This window comes from Colossoma macropomum, unplaced genomic scaffold (assembly GCF_904425465.1).
Source record: "Colossoma macropomum unplaced genomic scaffold, Colossoma_macropomum, whole genome shotgun sequence".
NCBI classification, from domain to species: Eukaryota; Metazoa; Chordata; class Actinopteri; order Characiformes; family Serrasalmidae; genus Colossoma; species Colossoma macropomum.
In genome coordinates, this window is record NW_023494802.1 from 36955807 (window position 1) to 36970996 (window position 15190).

At 42.8% G+C, this 15190-nt stretch overlaps 1 protein-coding gene across 1 annotated transcript; it reads left to right on the top strand.

Moving 5' to 3' along the window:
* The first annotated feature begins 1108 nt into the window (after positions 1-1108).
* rnf150b (ring finger protein 150b) lies at positions 1109-14481 on the top strand. The gene is made up of 7 exons (XM_036592397.1): positions 1109-1806; positions 3942-4192; positions 6131-6202; positions 10413-10495; positions 10594-10690; positions 12483-12687; positions 13587-14481. Exons 1-7 carry the CDS (start codon positions 1377-1379, stop codon positions 13685-13687), a joined length of 1239 nt encoding a protein of 412 aa, XP_036448290.1. The 5' UTR covers positions 1109-1376; the 3' UTR covers positions 13688-14481.
* The last annotated feature ends 709 nt before the right edge of the window (positions 14482-15190 follow it).

Below are 15190 nucleotides of genomic sequence, written 5' to 3' on the forward strand. Positions count from 1 at the left end.
CACATCTCACACTCACAGGGTGTATACAAATACTATATGATACATATTGTCCAATATGTAAAATTCAGCAAGTAAACAGTAGTTGTGCATTGTAGATGTGTAGTGTGAAGTGATGTGAAGTGTGATCTCTGTAGAGGATGAGTTAACTTAGACAACAAAACATTATTTAAAACACACACACACACACACACACACACACACACACACACAAAGAGAGAGAAAGAGACAGGGACAGAGAGCAAAAAAATAATAATCAGAGAAAAATAAAAGGAAAAAAACTCGCTGTGTTTGTCACTGGAGTGACGGTAGAGTGACAACTCCGGGACTTCGATAATCACAAGTATCTTATTTTTGAAGAAAGGCTTTACTAACAGTGTTTCAGAGGTAACATAAAAATTAAATAATAACAAAAATAATAAATTATTATTATTATGATTATTATTATTATGATTATTATTATTTGATGTATTTATGTATTCGTTTTGTCGTTATAGTGACATTTCCAGAACATCTCAGGGAAACTCCACTGATCACAGGACTCTTATTTTTGAAGCGAGGCTTTACGGACGTTGTTTCGGAGCCCCAAAAATCTACATAATAATACAAAATAATAAATGAGTAAATAAAAAGCGCCGTATTTGTCACAGAAGTGACGTTAGAGCTCTTTGCTTTTATTACTTTATTCATTTATTTATTTATATATTTTGACATCTCCGGGACGCCTCAGCGACTCTCCACTGATCAGAGGACTTTTATTAAGATAGGCTTTACGATCCTCGTTTCAGAGCCCCGAAAATTGGCACTTTTAAAATAATTAAAGTATTAAAAATAATGATAAAGAATAATAAGTGAGTAATTCGATTAAAAATAAAAGTAATAAGTGATAAAGCTGGAGTGACGGTAGAGGCTCTGACCTTAGAGTGACGCCGCACCGATCACAGGACTCTTATTATTGAAGCGAGGCTGTATATTTGGTGTTCCGCGGTGCTAAAAACGCACAAAACCGCGAAACCCATTAATGATCGGTACTGAACGGAACCGGCCGCGTGGCGGGGTCGGAGCTGCGTTTCCGGTGCAGTGTCAGTGACGCGGTGACGCGGTGACGCCGCTCCGGTCAGGTGACCGTGTGTTGTTGTGGCGCTGCTCGGTCTCCGAGAGTCTGAGAGACACCGAGACCCCTTTAACCGGAGCCCCTCAGACACACCGACAAACTAACAGACAGACGCCGAGCAGAAGCCGCGCGACCATGCTGGGCGAGATCCGCGCGACCCCGCAGTAGCGAGGAGGAGAGGAGCGACCCCGAGCGCAGCGCGCGGCCCCGCAGCGCCGTTATTATGGCCTAAAGCCGCGGCGGCGCTGCGCTCGAGACCGCGGGGATGGCGGCGGCGTGCGCGCGACTCCTCGCGCGGCTCCTGGCGCTGCTGCCCGCGCTGTGTCTCGCGCTGGCCGCGGCCGACCGCGAGGAGTGGTACACGGCGTTCGTCAACGTCACCTACGTGGACCCGGCGACGGGGCGGGTGCGCACGGAGCGCAGCGAGTACGGCCGCTACGGGGAGCAGTCGCCGAAGCGCGAGGCCCGCGGGGTGCTGGCAGCCGCCGCGTCGCCGCGCGAGCGGCACGTCTGCCGCCCGGGGACGCGCTTCGCCGTGCCGGAGCATACGGGCACCTGGATCGCGCTGGTGGCGCGCGGGAACTGCACGTTCACCGAGAAGATTCGGCACGCGGCGGGGCAGAACGCGAGCGCCGTGGTGGTGATGAACGCGGGGACGGCCAACGGGAACGAGACCATCACCATGCCGCACCCAGGTACGGTTACACTGTAACACTGTAATTCACTGTAACGCTTTAATTCACTGTAATACTGTAACACTGACACTGTGACACTGTTATTCACCGTAACACTGTAATTCACTGTAATACTGTAACACTGACACTGTGACACTGTAATTCACTGTAACGCTTTAATTCACTGTAATACTGTAACACTGACACTGTGACACTTATTCAGCGTAACACTGTAATTCACTGTAATACTGTAACACTGACACTGTGACACTGTTATTCAGCGTAACACTGTAATTCACTGCAACACTTTAATTCACTGTAATTCACCCTAACACTGTAATTCACTGTAAAACTAACACTGTAATTCACTGGAACGCTGCAATTCATTGGAACACTGTAATTCACTGTAACACTGTTTCACCTTAACACTGAAACAGTTTAACACTGACACTGTGATTCACTGTAACACTAACACTGTGATTCACTGTAACACTAACGCTGTGATTCACTGTAACACTAACACTGTGATTCACTGTAACACTAATGCTGTCATTCACTGTAACACTGTAACACTAAAGAGGTTTTTAAAGGGGCACTCCACCCTAAAAGTTTTTAAAGGGGCACTCCACCAGAATTTCTACATAATTAAATGGTTAAGATGTAAACAGAGTTGTTCAGAGAGGTTAAGTGTGAGATGCTCCGTTCTAGAAAAACTCAGAATTGTTGACAGTGGTGATGATAGGAACCAGACGTCTGAAGAGTTTAATGTTCCCTCACAGAAAGTTATTACATTAAGTAGTTATGAATACACTGACTGATGCCTGAGATGTTGATTTGTGATAAAGTTGGAACAGACACAGCAGTGCCATATTTAAACTATGAATCAAATCATTTAACATTTACACTCTGCCCTGCACCAAATCCAATTAAACAGCCTAATTAAACCCTCTTTTTAGTCAAACCAGCAGTTGGGAAGTGTTTCTAAGTATTGTTGATATCCGCAGTACACTCAGAAAAACATATTGTGACACATTTTGATGTAATTTATCATGGTAAAGATAAATATTGTCATATTGCCCTGATGCTATAAGGTTAATAAATACAGATGAGGTATTTGGCTTCCTAGCAGTAATGTTAGCTATCTGGCTTCCGTCTGCATGAGCCAGCAAGAAGGGAAGAAGTCATGTCTTCAAAAGCTCCTCCCACCTTCAAAATACATCATCAGAAGTTTCCAGATCTTTAAACTGGAAACTGGTGAGGAGGCATGTTTACAACAGATAGTGATAGTTAGATTTTTCATTTTGGGTGGGGTGCCCCTTTAATAAGCACCAGAAACATGCGGCATTAGAGCTGAGCAGAGACAAGCTCCGCCCCTGAGGTTTGGGTCAGGAGACGTTGACTGCATCCCTGAATCACCCTGTTAACCGTAAACCTCCCTCGCAGATCTCCTCCAGTCTCAGACTGGGCTCATCAAACGAGCCAGTCCAGTGTGTTACTGACGCTCCTCAGCTGCTGTGCTGAGACCTGACGTCGATTCACACTGGGCTCCAGTCATCAGTATTCCAGCTGTGTTTGGGATGTGTCCACTTCTCTCACATCTGGGAAACATTGGAAGTCTGCATGTTTTAAAGGAGGTGTTCAGGCTCTCGACCACATCCGGACCTTTAACCCTGTTAATCCCGAGCCTGAAGGTGGCCACATCGGCACGGGCCCTTCTGTACGTCTTTGTCTGGGTGTAAAAGGCAGAAGCTGATCTTAAAGAGGAGCAGTCTGGGAACTGACCGCCTGCTCAGGCTCTGCAGAGCGGAGGAGGTGTAGACATCCGTTTTCTCTCTCTGTCTTTCATCTGCTGGTTAAAAGTCAAATGTGACAAATGTGCCCCCCCCCCTTTACCCTGAGGATAGCCGATCAGTAATAAAAATTACAGATACAGTTTGTTTTTTTGCTGTGTGATGATATGAACAGTCATACAGTGTCAGAAAAACATATTCAGGTGTATGGATGACTTAACAGCTCAACACAGCGTGAGCACAGTGCTAACTGGTGGAGTGCAAGCTTCCATTACTTGTTAGCTACATTAGCCTTGTAGTTTTACATATTGAGTAACATGTTTGTAATTATATCTCTCTCTCTCTCTCTCTCTCTCTCTCTCTCAGGAACGGGTGATGTGGTAGCGATCATGATCCCGGAGCCCAAAGGGCGGGAGCTGGTGTTGCTGTTGGAGAGAAACATCACGGTGCAAATGCACATCACCATAGGAACGAGGAACCTGCAGAAATTCGTCAGTCGCACCTCCGTCGTCTTCGTCTCCATCTCCTTCATCATCCTCATGATCATCTCTCTAGCCTGGCTCGTCTTCTACTACATACAGAGATTCAGATACGCCAACGCCAGAGACCGCAACCAGGTACACTCACACACACACACACACACACACACACACAGACACACATCTACACACCTCATCAGATATGCACACACACACAGGTTCATTTCTTTATAAAAGATCATGTCCCATATGTTAGTACCTACACGTAATAATAGTGGACAAAAAATATTTTTATATGTGCAGTATACGGTATTATACGGTATTATATGTGCACGCACCTATGTAATAATATATCCCACATATATATAAGTATTTATATGCAATAATAACAGGTCCCATATCTAGTATATAAGTGAGTATCTATATTTAATTAAAATATAAATCATTTATCAATAAATTGGTATATAAATGAAATAAAACAATATTTTATTATTTATATTTTATTAATGTAAAAAAATTAAGTTTTCAGAATAACACTATGAAAAGAATAGCTGCAATTAGAATAAGCACACAGTTCAGTGCACACTCATAACAAGACGAATATCTGCACAGACACTCACATACAAACACGCACGCACGCAATCTACCACCAGCATGTGCAGCGGCTCGTAGCCAAACCGTGATAAACCTAATCACGCTGTCAGCTGTGAACTGCAGTAAAAGTTTCCAGCGTTTCTGGACCTGCAGTGTGTTAAAACATGCCACGAGGCTCCGACGTGCTGGTCCATCACATTCCTTGCTGTTTGTAAGTGTTTTTAGCAGCACATTGTTGGAGTGGGTTTCTAAAGTTTGATTACAGGGCAGAGAGCTAATCAGACCTGCAGCCGGTGTTCAGAGAGACAGAGAGAGAGCGAGAGGGGTCGTTTGTGTGGTTTCCTATGCCGTTTGCTGTGGTTTACTGTTTTATTGCCTCAGCTCTCCTCTGATGGCGTCTACAGTAAGGGTGCAAACATGCATAATGGTGTCTAGTCAGCTGCCTTGATTTGAAGTTAATTCGTGTCAGCCTGGCATGCATAGTTAATTATAACAATGTTTAATAAAGCAATGAATATTTTTCATATGTGAAAATCAAAGAAAACAAAAAATGCACGGTACTTGTTTTTATTTTCTATATTTCCTTACTGTGTAAATAGTTCCTTTGTGTTTTCAGTGTATTTTTGAAGGAGAATTCCACCAATTTCCTCACAAAAAAATTCAGCAAGATGTAAACAGAGTCGATCAGAGTGCTGTGATGTGAAATGGTTCGTTGTAGAGACTCAGGTTTCTTTACAGTGGTGAAGATAGGAACCCAGATAGGAACACACATATGGCCATTTTATTTACTGTGTAAAACCACCAGTGAACCTACACGATTCTTCTGAGTTTACATTTGAAATGTTGATGATGGTAAATGAGTAATAAATCTTAAAAAATAGGTTTTCACTGGGGACGATATTGGCACCTTACTTCGCCATGAATGGATGCAAAAAATGCACTTTTAGGACAAAAGTAAATCCCAAAACTGTCATAAAACAGTGTTTCAGACATCAGGCAGTGAATTCATAACCATTTCATATATAACTTGCTGTGAGGGAGCTTTTAGAGGTGGACGTCTGCTTCCTATCACCACCACTGTGAACGGTTCTGAGTGTGTATGTGTATCTAGAACAGAGCATTTCAAACCAAACCACTCTGAATGACTCTGTTTACATCTCAAACATTTGATTATGCAAAAATAATGAAATAATGAAATAAATAATAGATTTTGTAATAAAAGTTGTTTTCTTGAATTAAGTCAGGGGGAGAGAGAGAAGTGTAAATTACTGAGAGATGGTTGTTAATAATGTAGTAATAGCGCTCCTTATCTGTCTTTTCTCTGATTGCTTTTTGTTGAGACAGTAAATTACTTTACTGGCCACAGTTTACTTTGTCAACACTGATAGCACTGAGAGAGAGAGCGAGAGGAGGAGGAGGTGTGGATGGATGATAAGGTGTGATGCTGACTGTTAACAGTTCTTTCTTTTTTTCTGCGTCTAGAGACGACTTGGTGATGCGGCTAAAAAAGCCATCAGTCAGCTCCAAGTTCGGACTATAAGGAAAGGAGACCAGGTGAACAACATATACATACATATACACATAGGATATACACACGTATTCATATACAGTACTGTTTAGGCATGCGCAGTGCCATGTAGGACATGAAGGGGCAGTATCCCTCAGCTGGAATAAAAATCCCCCCCCCATTGCTTTTCCTTGTAATTTTAAATGTCTGATTACAACACTCTGAGAAGCGTATACAGTGCTGTGCATGAGTCAGAAACCACCCTTCATTTAATTTCTAGTCAAAACAGCCATTACATTTACAGCATTTAGCAGATGCTCTTATCCAGAGAGACTTACAGAAGTGCATTGTTGTCTACTCAGAGAATGAATCCTAATCCTGAGTCCAAACTACTGAGTTTAGACACAGCTAGAAACAAAACCCAGTGCTCATACATGGAAAGAAGGAATCAAACATAGCATAAGTGCAATACAATGCATTTCAAAAAGTGCTTAGATTAGTGCTCGCTTGAGTACTTCATAAAGAGATGGCGACAATAGCCTCATTTACATGCAGCCTGATAATCCGTTAATAATCCGACCATGTAAACATCTCGGAATAGTCTAGTCTGATTGAGGCCATTCGGAATACAGTTTCTATCTGATTGAACGAGGTGGGTAATCCTGTAAATAATCTGTTAAACAGAAGAATAATATCCATGTAAAAGCCTGTATCTGATTACATTCCCTATCAGAAAGTTTAAGTCCGTTCTGATCATGTTCGTCACGTCATAGTGAGAGTTTATAACATTCAACATGGCGGAGCAGAAACTGGTCTGCAGAGGAGACGAAGTTTATGCTCTGATCTTTAAAAGACGGCGGTGGGACGGACGTCCATCTTATGTGTCTCAGAACACAATGTCTTCCTCTCGGCCTTCTTTAATAAGGACATGTGAAGTATGTTTTCCTGAGTCTGACATCATTTTAAAGCATTTAAAAACACAAGCACTGCTCACTGCTGCTCATCTCACTCTGACTGGACTTGCCTGATGGTCGCTGTCATGGTAACATCTACCCCAAGTGGTTCTCCACGCATGTGTGTAATTTTGGATCAGATTACTTGTAGTGTGCATGTTGAGTAGAGAGAGTATATAAAGTCCTCAGTCTTAATCTATAATCGGAATGTATTCCGTCGGTTTGGCAAAAATCTTTACATGTAAACCCAGCCAGTGTGGGAATCTGCTGTTCAGACAGCCAGTAAAAGTGTGTTCCACATGGGCGCTTGTCTTCCATGCGTCCTGAAGGATGGCAAAGGACTCAAGGTATGGATTACGTTTTAACCATTGCCGTCAGGTAGAAAGGAACTGGTCCGTTTCTGGCTTTGCAGGCAAGCATCAAGGCTTTAAATCTGATGTGGGCAACTACAGGAAGCCAATAAAGGGAACACAGCAGTGGAGTGGCATTAGCGAATTAGCTAGATTGAAGACAAGCCATGCTGCTGCATTCTGGATCAGTTCCAAGGGCCTGATGCCCCGGGTGGGAAGACCAGCCAGGCAGCCTTGAGATGACAGGACTGAACAAGCACCTGGGTGGCCTCCCGAGAGAGAAAGGGTCGAATCCTCCGGGAGTTGTAGAGGAAAAACCTGCATGGCTGAGTCAGGTTCGCAGTGTGAGCTGAGGACGATAACTGTACATCCAGAATCACGCCAAGACTTCATCTTCAGATGGAGTTCTCAGACAAGTTGGTAAGAGCTTGATGAGGAGCTGTAGTTCCAGGGATGAATAGCAGCTCAGTCTTGCAAGGGTTGAGCTTCAGGTGGTGAGCTGCCGTCTGTGAAGAGATGTCAGTCAGACATGCTGAGATTAGACTGGAAACTTGAGTATCGGAAGGGTGGGAAGGAAAGCATTAGCTGGGTGTGATCAGCATAGCAGTGGTAGGAGAAGCCATGAATGCATATTACATCACCAAGAGAATGAGCGTAGAGTGAAAAGAGAAGAGGACCCAGCACTGAGCCCTGTGGGACACCAGTGGAGAGCCTGTATGGAGCGGATGTGGACCCTCTTCATGTTTTCTGATAAGAGTAACTCATCCAGATATGACTCAAACCACTTCCAAGTGCAAGGAAGGAGAAAGTGAAAAACACAGGAGTTTCCAAAACTAGAGTTCAAAAAATGATGAAAAGCTACAGAGAAAATGTGACTGCCCCCATCAGATAAACAGCACTTAAAGCTCTCATCTTTGAGAGAGGAGAAAATCAAGCTGCTTCAGATCTGAAGACATTCTGTCCATCCTTCCACTGTGAGAAGACGACTTAGCGCTATGGGTCTAAAAGGATGTGTAGCTGTCAAGAAGAACCTCACTGAGAAAAGGAGACGGACACATCAAACAAAGAAGCCAAAAGTGTTAAACCAACTTGTAAGACTGAACTTTGGAAGAGTGGAAAATTATCCATGCAGTTTTCTTTGAAAACTGAAGGTGACTCTCCAGAAAAGAATGGGAGATGCAGTAAAGAGTGGATGCATTAAACACTGAGAAAGTATTCTGTGTCATTTTTGTTAAGTATGTTTTTGCTTTTTTTGCTGATGTTGAAAAAGGAATAGCTTGTGCTTATTTACTGTTTGACTGGACATTAAATTAATGAAGGGAAGTCTCTGACCTTTGCCCGTTACTGCAGACTTACTCCCAGTCATAACAGTAGCAAAAGGATAAAGTGAAATTTCGTTTAACAGTTTGTGTTCATCAGTTATAAGCTAACACTAGGGGTGCGGGAAAAACTCTATTCTTAGATGCGTCGCGATGCGGACGTGAACGATTCTGAATCGATTCACAAATGTCAAAAGTCGATTTTCTAAATATTTCATTTATAATGTAATGTTGACGGAAGGCAAAAGGCGGAACTGTAAGTGCGGAAGTGCAGCGCCCGGACAGTCTGAGGAGGCACATAACAAAAACACAACTTGATGAGCGAGAAATCCGACCGGCTCCCTCTGCATTAAAGCCAGGTTAGGTCAGGAGTCTCAACCCAAATGATGAGAAGAGCCATTTTGCCTTTCAACAAAGTCAAACCACCTTGGGAGCCACAACATTTAATGCCCAGTATGTCTCAGTGTGTGATAATGTCCTAGTATGGGCTAAAAATATAAACGAGAGCGCAGATTTACTCCGCTCTGCTTTAAGCTTTAGCTATAGCCGCTTTCCTCCCATCTCCGCCAGAAAACTTTTCTTCAAAACTAGAAGAGTTTCTTATAAAATGTCTCAGCATCCGGCTGTTTTACGAGGCTGAAGTCGCTTCTCATTCGCCAGCTTCTCATTCTAATTTTCCCGTTCCACCTTAAATTCTGCCTTAGGCGCCGAACTGCCGCACCATTTAAGGTGGAACGGGAAAATTCGAAAGTTCATTTTCGCAACTTTTTTTTAACTCTCGTTGCAGATTTAACCAACCACGCTGCTTATAAATGCGAATAAGTCCTTCAAATGTTCGACTTAATCGTTGAGAACCAGGGCTTACGCGCTATGCTGCACTCTTTGGAGCTGAGATTCAGCGTCCAGTCTCGAAAATAACAACCCATCGCCCCCCCAACACACACACACTCTCTCTACAACGAGACCAAACCCAAAGTTATAAGATCACTAAAGAAAACGGGAAGGTTGGCTGTAACGCGCTGCGTGGACACCCATCACCACTGGATCTTATTTCAGGGCAACAGCGCATTTTATCACAGATGAGTGGCAGCAGCGGCTCTAAATGAGAGCCTTCTAGTTCACTTGCCACATCACTTCCATTTGATTTATTAATAAAAGATATTTTAGATATTTGAAGCGAAGTATTTGTAGTGATCCATAATGCATTTACATTATGGATCATTACAAATACTTTGCTTTAAAACTACCAAGTCCTCAGACAGTGAGAAAATAGAAATCCTGTATAGAGAAAAAAGATGCATCAAGATGCATCGATAATCGTTTTATAATCGCATCGCGGCCCTCTGAATCGTAATCGAATCAAATCATGAGGTGCCTGAAGATTCCCACCCCTAGTTAACACTGTAGAAAACAAATTATTAAACGCTTTATTTATTTTTTATTTTCTCAGATGGACTGATACGTCTGCACAGTAGTATATGGGAATTCAGTTTGTGTAATTAAAATTGATTTTATTTTTATGTTTATTTTGTATGTTTTCATTTTATTTGGTCTGTTTTCATCATGCCTCTTGTGTGTTTTATTTGCATTTGTGTGTGTGTGTGTGTGTGTGTGTGTGTGTGTCCCTCCCTCCAGGAGACGGAGTCTGATTTTGATAACTGTGCGGTGTGTATTGAAAGCTATAAGCCCAACGACGTTGTGAGGATTCTGCCCTGCAGGTGAGAGCGCCGTGGTGGATTTGTACACTTACACACTCACTTTCTGTCCTGTATTCTGTCTCTCTGTGTTAAACACTCTTTCCTCTACTCTCCTCCAGGCATCTCTTCCATAAAGGCTGTGTGGACCCGTGGCTGGTGGACCATCGGACCTGTCCCATGTGCAAAATGAACATCCTCAAAGCGCTCGGCCTCACGGTAGGACCTGAATTAGAGACTTTCTGTCCGTTTCAGTACGGCTCTCATCACTGAGGCCTTATTACTTTCTCTCAGGAGAATCTCCAGTGCGTCCCTTTACTCTATAACGGGTGCCTAATCCTGGTCCTGGAGATCTGCCACCCTGCACAGTTTAGCTCCAACCCTAATCTGACACCTGATCCAGGTAATCAAGGCCTCCAGGGACATCTGAGTGTTGCAGCCAGGCATATTGGATCTGAACTCTCTAGGGTGGAAGATCTCCAGGACCAGGATTGAGCACAATATTATGAGATCAGTTTGAGGCTGTTAGATGAGCCCTCAGAGGGGTGAGAACATAATTTATCTCAGCTTGCCATGAACTCTGCAATCTGAAACATTTCCCTTTTCAAAAAAAAAAAAAGTCAAAGCTGTTTGGAAGCCACAGCAGTAAAACACCTTAAAACGTTTCATATTTCATAACTATAACGTTCAATTTGCTATGTTCAAACAGCGCTTTAGGTCCATCTACGCCATCTGTCATACATGACTGCTGATACAGCTTCTTTACTCTGATAGCTTGCTAGTTAGTGGTCAGACTCCCTCAAATGTTGACTGTCTCACAACTTGACTCAGATTCAGTATAAAATGAAAAGAGTTAGGGACTTAGGGGTGCACAGAAGTTTCTGTCACCTAAATATTTCTGCCGAAAATGGTAAAAAATGGCACGTTCTGGTTTTCTGTTAAAAGAGAAGTACGTTAGCCTGAACCAACTGGCAAATCACATCCCACAGATTAGATTACACATCTTCTCACGATCTAAATCCAGCTCAAATCGTGTTTATAACACTGGCCCAAACATCTCGTTCTGGGCCCAGTGAGAGCATAACCGCTACTGCAAGATCAGCTCAGTCATATGAGAGTCATAGGGATTTGTGAGTCATTTTAATTCTCCCTCAATCTGCACTGTTAGCTTACAAAAACAGGCTTTTTAGGCATCTAAATCAGGGGTGCCCAGCTCTGGTCCTAGAGGGCTGGTGTCCAGCACAGTTTGGTGAATTACTGGCTCAAACACACCTGATTACACATCTGTCATTTGGCAGATTTAGTGGGTGTTTGAGCAGGGAAACTACCAAACCATGCTGGACGCTGGCCCTCCATGACCGGAGCTGTGCACCCTGATCTAAATGGTTATTTATATATATTGTTGCTGTTGGAACAAAACCTTGCATCTCTATTTTTGTCATTTTTTTTTATTAGACAATTTCAAATGACAGCCAACCTTCAGAATATGTTATCATTTCATGATGAATGGAGCGGCAGAAATAGTCCAAAATGACTTGTTACATTGACTTCTATTACAAGTTAGAATAGTTTTTTCTTTCTCCTGGAAAGTTACTATTTAGGAGATGAGAATTTTTGTTCCGACAGCAGTGATATGATATCTATAAGAGTCCAGTATTGATGCATCCCTATGTTTTTTACTGAACTGCTTTCACTACTGATGCGTGCTTTATCTGTAATGATCTCTACTCAGTGGTATTGGATTCCATGGTTGCGCTCTGCTGAACTGAAGTGCTTCATTGTGCTTAATCCTGTGGTTGCGTCTAGTGCAATTGTGCTTATCAGGCTGTTATCTGATTATCTGACTCTAATCCAGTTACTGTGTTGAAATCTGTGGTGTTTAACTGTGTGATTGTTTCTAATAGTGTTGTGTTTAACTGTGTGCTGATTGCCTGATTCTAGTCAAATTATTGAACAGCTTTAACTCTGATTAACTCTGTCTGTGTCTGACTCTGTGATCTCTGTCGTCCAGTCGAGCGCTGAGTGCTTAGATGAGCTTCCTCTGGACTATGACCTGGCGGTGGGGGGCGTGGCCCTGAACGCCATGGTGATGAGCGATGACGTCATGGGCGGTGACGTCGCAGTGGGACGTGACCCAGGGATCCGGATGGTGGGTCTCCCTCAGGTCCTCCTGGACTCTGAGCCCATGTCTGAGGACACCATGACGACGGAGCAGAGTGAGTCTCATGCCTCTGTTTGGTAGCATCTTTTGTTTTTGTATCTAGTCTTTTAACGTCTGGAGTAGATTTTAACCCGTCTAGTGTGCTAATCTGATAGATTGATTGGCTCTTTTTTAATGTAGATTTTGATCACTTTACTGTATGAGTCGTAAGAAATCCTTTTAATGTGTTTTTACACCATTTTAATCATGTTGAATGATGAATGGATCATTGATGAATGGATCAACAGAAATGGTCCTCAATTACCGGGAATACGATTGCATAACTCTGCACATTAACATTGGTTATATTCACAAATCTCAGTCTCTCCAGGAATTTGTGATCACAAATTCACACACATTTAACCAACCCTCATAATTTTGTCCCATCACCCCATTATTTCCCCATTAAATGGTTATTATGATAATGATAAATGATAAATAAATCATATAGATGCTTTCACAGTTATTGTAAGCATACAGCTTTTGCACTATGTGCTGGGAAGTCATGGATAATGCAGGGCAAACCAATTTCCAAAGCTTTGGCATGAAGGCAGGTAGGAAACTGTTTTGTGTGCCATGATATTATCGATAATCCCCATTTTTATCATGATTTTAAGAAAATATCCAAGAAAATCTCACATCTATCTAAGAAAAGGCTCACAATTATCACACATTTCTACAGTTTTATTGTGAAATAAAGTGCAAAGATTGAGAAAGGCTGGTGCAAAATCCAGCACTTTGAGCCTCCAACTATCAAAAAAGGCTGCAGGATCCTGGAGGCACTGAAATATGAATGTTAATCAGCATTTTTTCCTTCTCCTGTAAACTTCCTGTTTCAGAGACGTGTGTTTTTCTTACAACAGCAACAGTAAAGACAGATCTGTGTGCTGTATTAAAAAGCTCCTGTCCCCTCAGGCGAACTCCAGCCAATAGCGAGCGGCAGTTCTGAAGCATCACTCGCGATGGGGGCGGGGCATTTAGACATGGACATGCATGTGGAGGATGTGAAATGCTGATTGTGCCACGGACGCTCAAACCACACACCCACAGACTGAGTCGCCCACGGCAACAGCCCCATGGGCGGGGTTTAACACGTGTGCTGTTCTGACAGAGCTTCCGGAGGAATCTCTCAGCCAGTGACATCACACTACGACATCACTGCCTGCTGCACTCTGACCTCTCTTTCTCTCTCTCTTCTCGTCACTAATGCCAGATCTCTGATGGATCCTTTTGTAGCAGAAGGATCCACTCCAGTCCGTTTACCTTTAGATTAGAGTGCGTTCTCCCGAGTGTACACTACACTAGCACGAAAGGCAGTTCATTCTCAGCAGACAATCTGCTCCGTTCTGCTCGACAATCAGACCGTTTTTTTTCCCCATTCCTCCACAAAGTCTCCTTCCATCGCGTCTTTTCTGGAACAAATCCGAAAAACAAAACGAAAACAGTGTTTATTTTTCTATAGAGATGCATTTGAAGTGTAAACAAAGTGCAGTATTTGAAGACGCTTTGGAAGTACTGAACTGCCGTCTTTGATGAGGGGGAAACAAGTGAAGGTGTTTACACACTAAACCCGTGACTCGAGTATTCAGCTCGCATGAGAAGTGTTAGGGTTTATTCCCGGAAAGTGCTCTTTCGCTCTTCGGACTCTGCGGACCACAGCATTTCATACGACTTTACAGCATGAAGCAGCAGGCCTTAAACACCTGTGTTTGTATTTAAGTGGATTCCATTTAAGTTTGTAACTCTTGTTCTTCCACATCTTAATTTTATTGTATATTGTAAATAGAAGTATTTTGTCAACCTGATCCTCCTTTTGGGTATTTTTTTTCCTCATTCTGCTGGTGTCTATCATGCACTTCATCTAGTAGGAGGTTGTAGTTCATTTGCAGATTTAACTGGGTCCTGATTTCACACTCAGATTTCTTTTCAGAGTTTGCAGACACACACTTGACTGACCGTGAATTACTTGCACATACACGCCCTGCATTCACTGAGCACCAACACCTACATGTTCACCGTCAACATGAACCCACCACATACATGCAGTGACGGTTCTAGAGCTGTGCAGGGCACAGAAATCGACCTCATCGGATCGTTTCGCCATATTGGCAGGGTTCGTTCTTTGCTAATGTGCTACACGTACCCATATACACTGCAGGAGCTTAAAGAGATCGCTGTTTTATTGTGTTTTTTTAAGACTGTTGTGCTTAAAGCATTGATCAAATGAGAAAAAGTGTGTTTCTTAACCTACTCTGAGGGATTCCAGACAGGGGTATATGGGTACATTTTTTCTTTTAACAGTGTGGATCAAACAAACTCCCAAAGAAAGACTCAAGCAATGATCTGGTTATGCTGCTGTTAGCACCTCTTTCATTCCCAGATGTTTTTCCTAATTTAGCTTTACAGGTCATGTCTACAGTTTAAAAACAGATTTTCAGCCACTGTCAGATTTAACCCCCGTTTTGTACTTCACCTCGTAGCTTTTAACTGGAAAACAGTCAGTTTGTGAAGTGTTGGGT

Excerpts from the sequence above, each read along its gene's own strand:
- rnf150b (XM_036592397.1), top strand. The coding sequence starts at position 1,377 with ATGGCGGCGGCGTGCGCGCGACTCCTCGCGCGGCTCCTGGCGCTGCTG. Across the intron at positions 4,193-6,130 it reads ACGCCAGAGACCGCAACCAG|AGACGACTTGGTGATGCGGC; the intron begins GTACACTCACAC and ends TTCTGCGTCTAG. Across the intron at positions 10,691-12,482 it reads TCAAAGCGCTCGGCCTCACG|TCGAGCGCTGAGTGCTTAGA; the intron begins GTAGGACCTGAA and ends TCTGTCGTCCAG.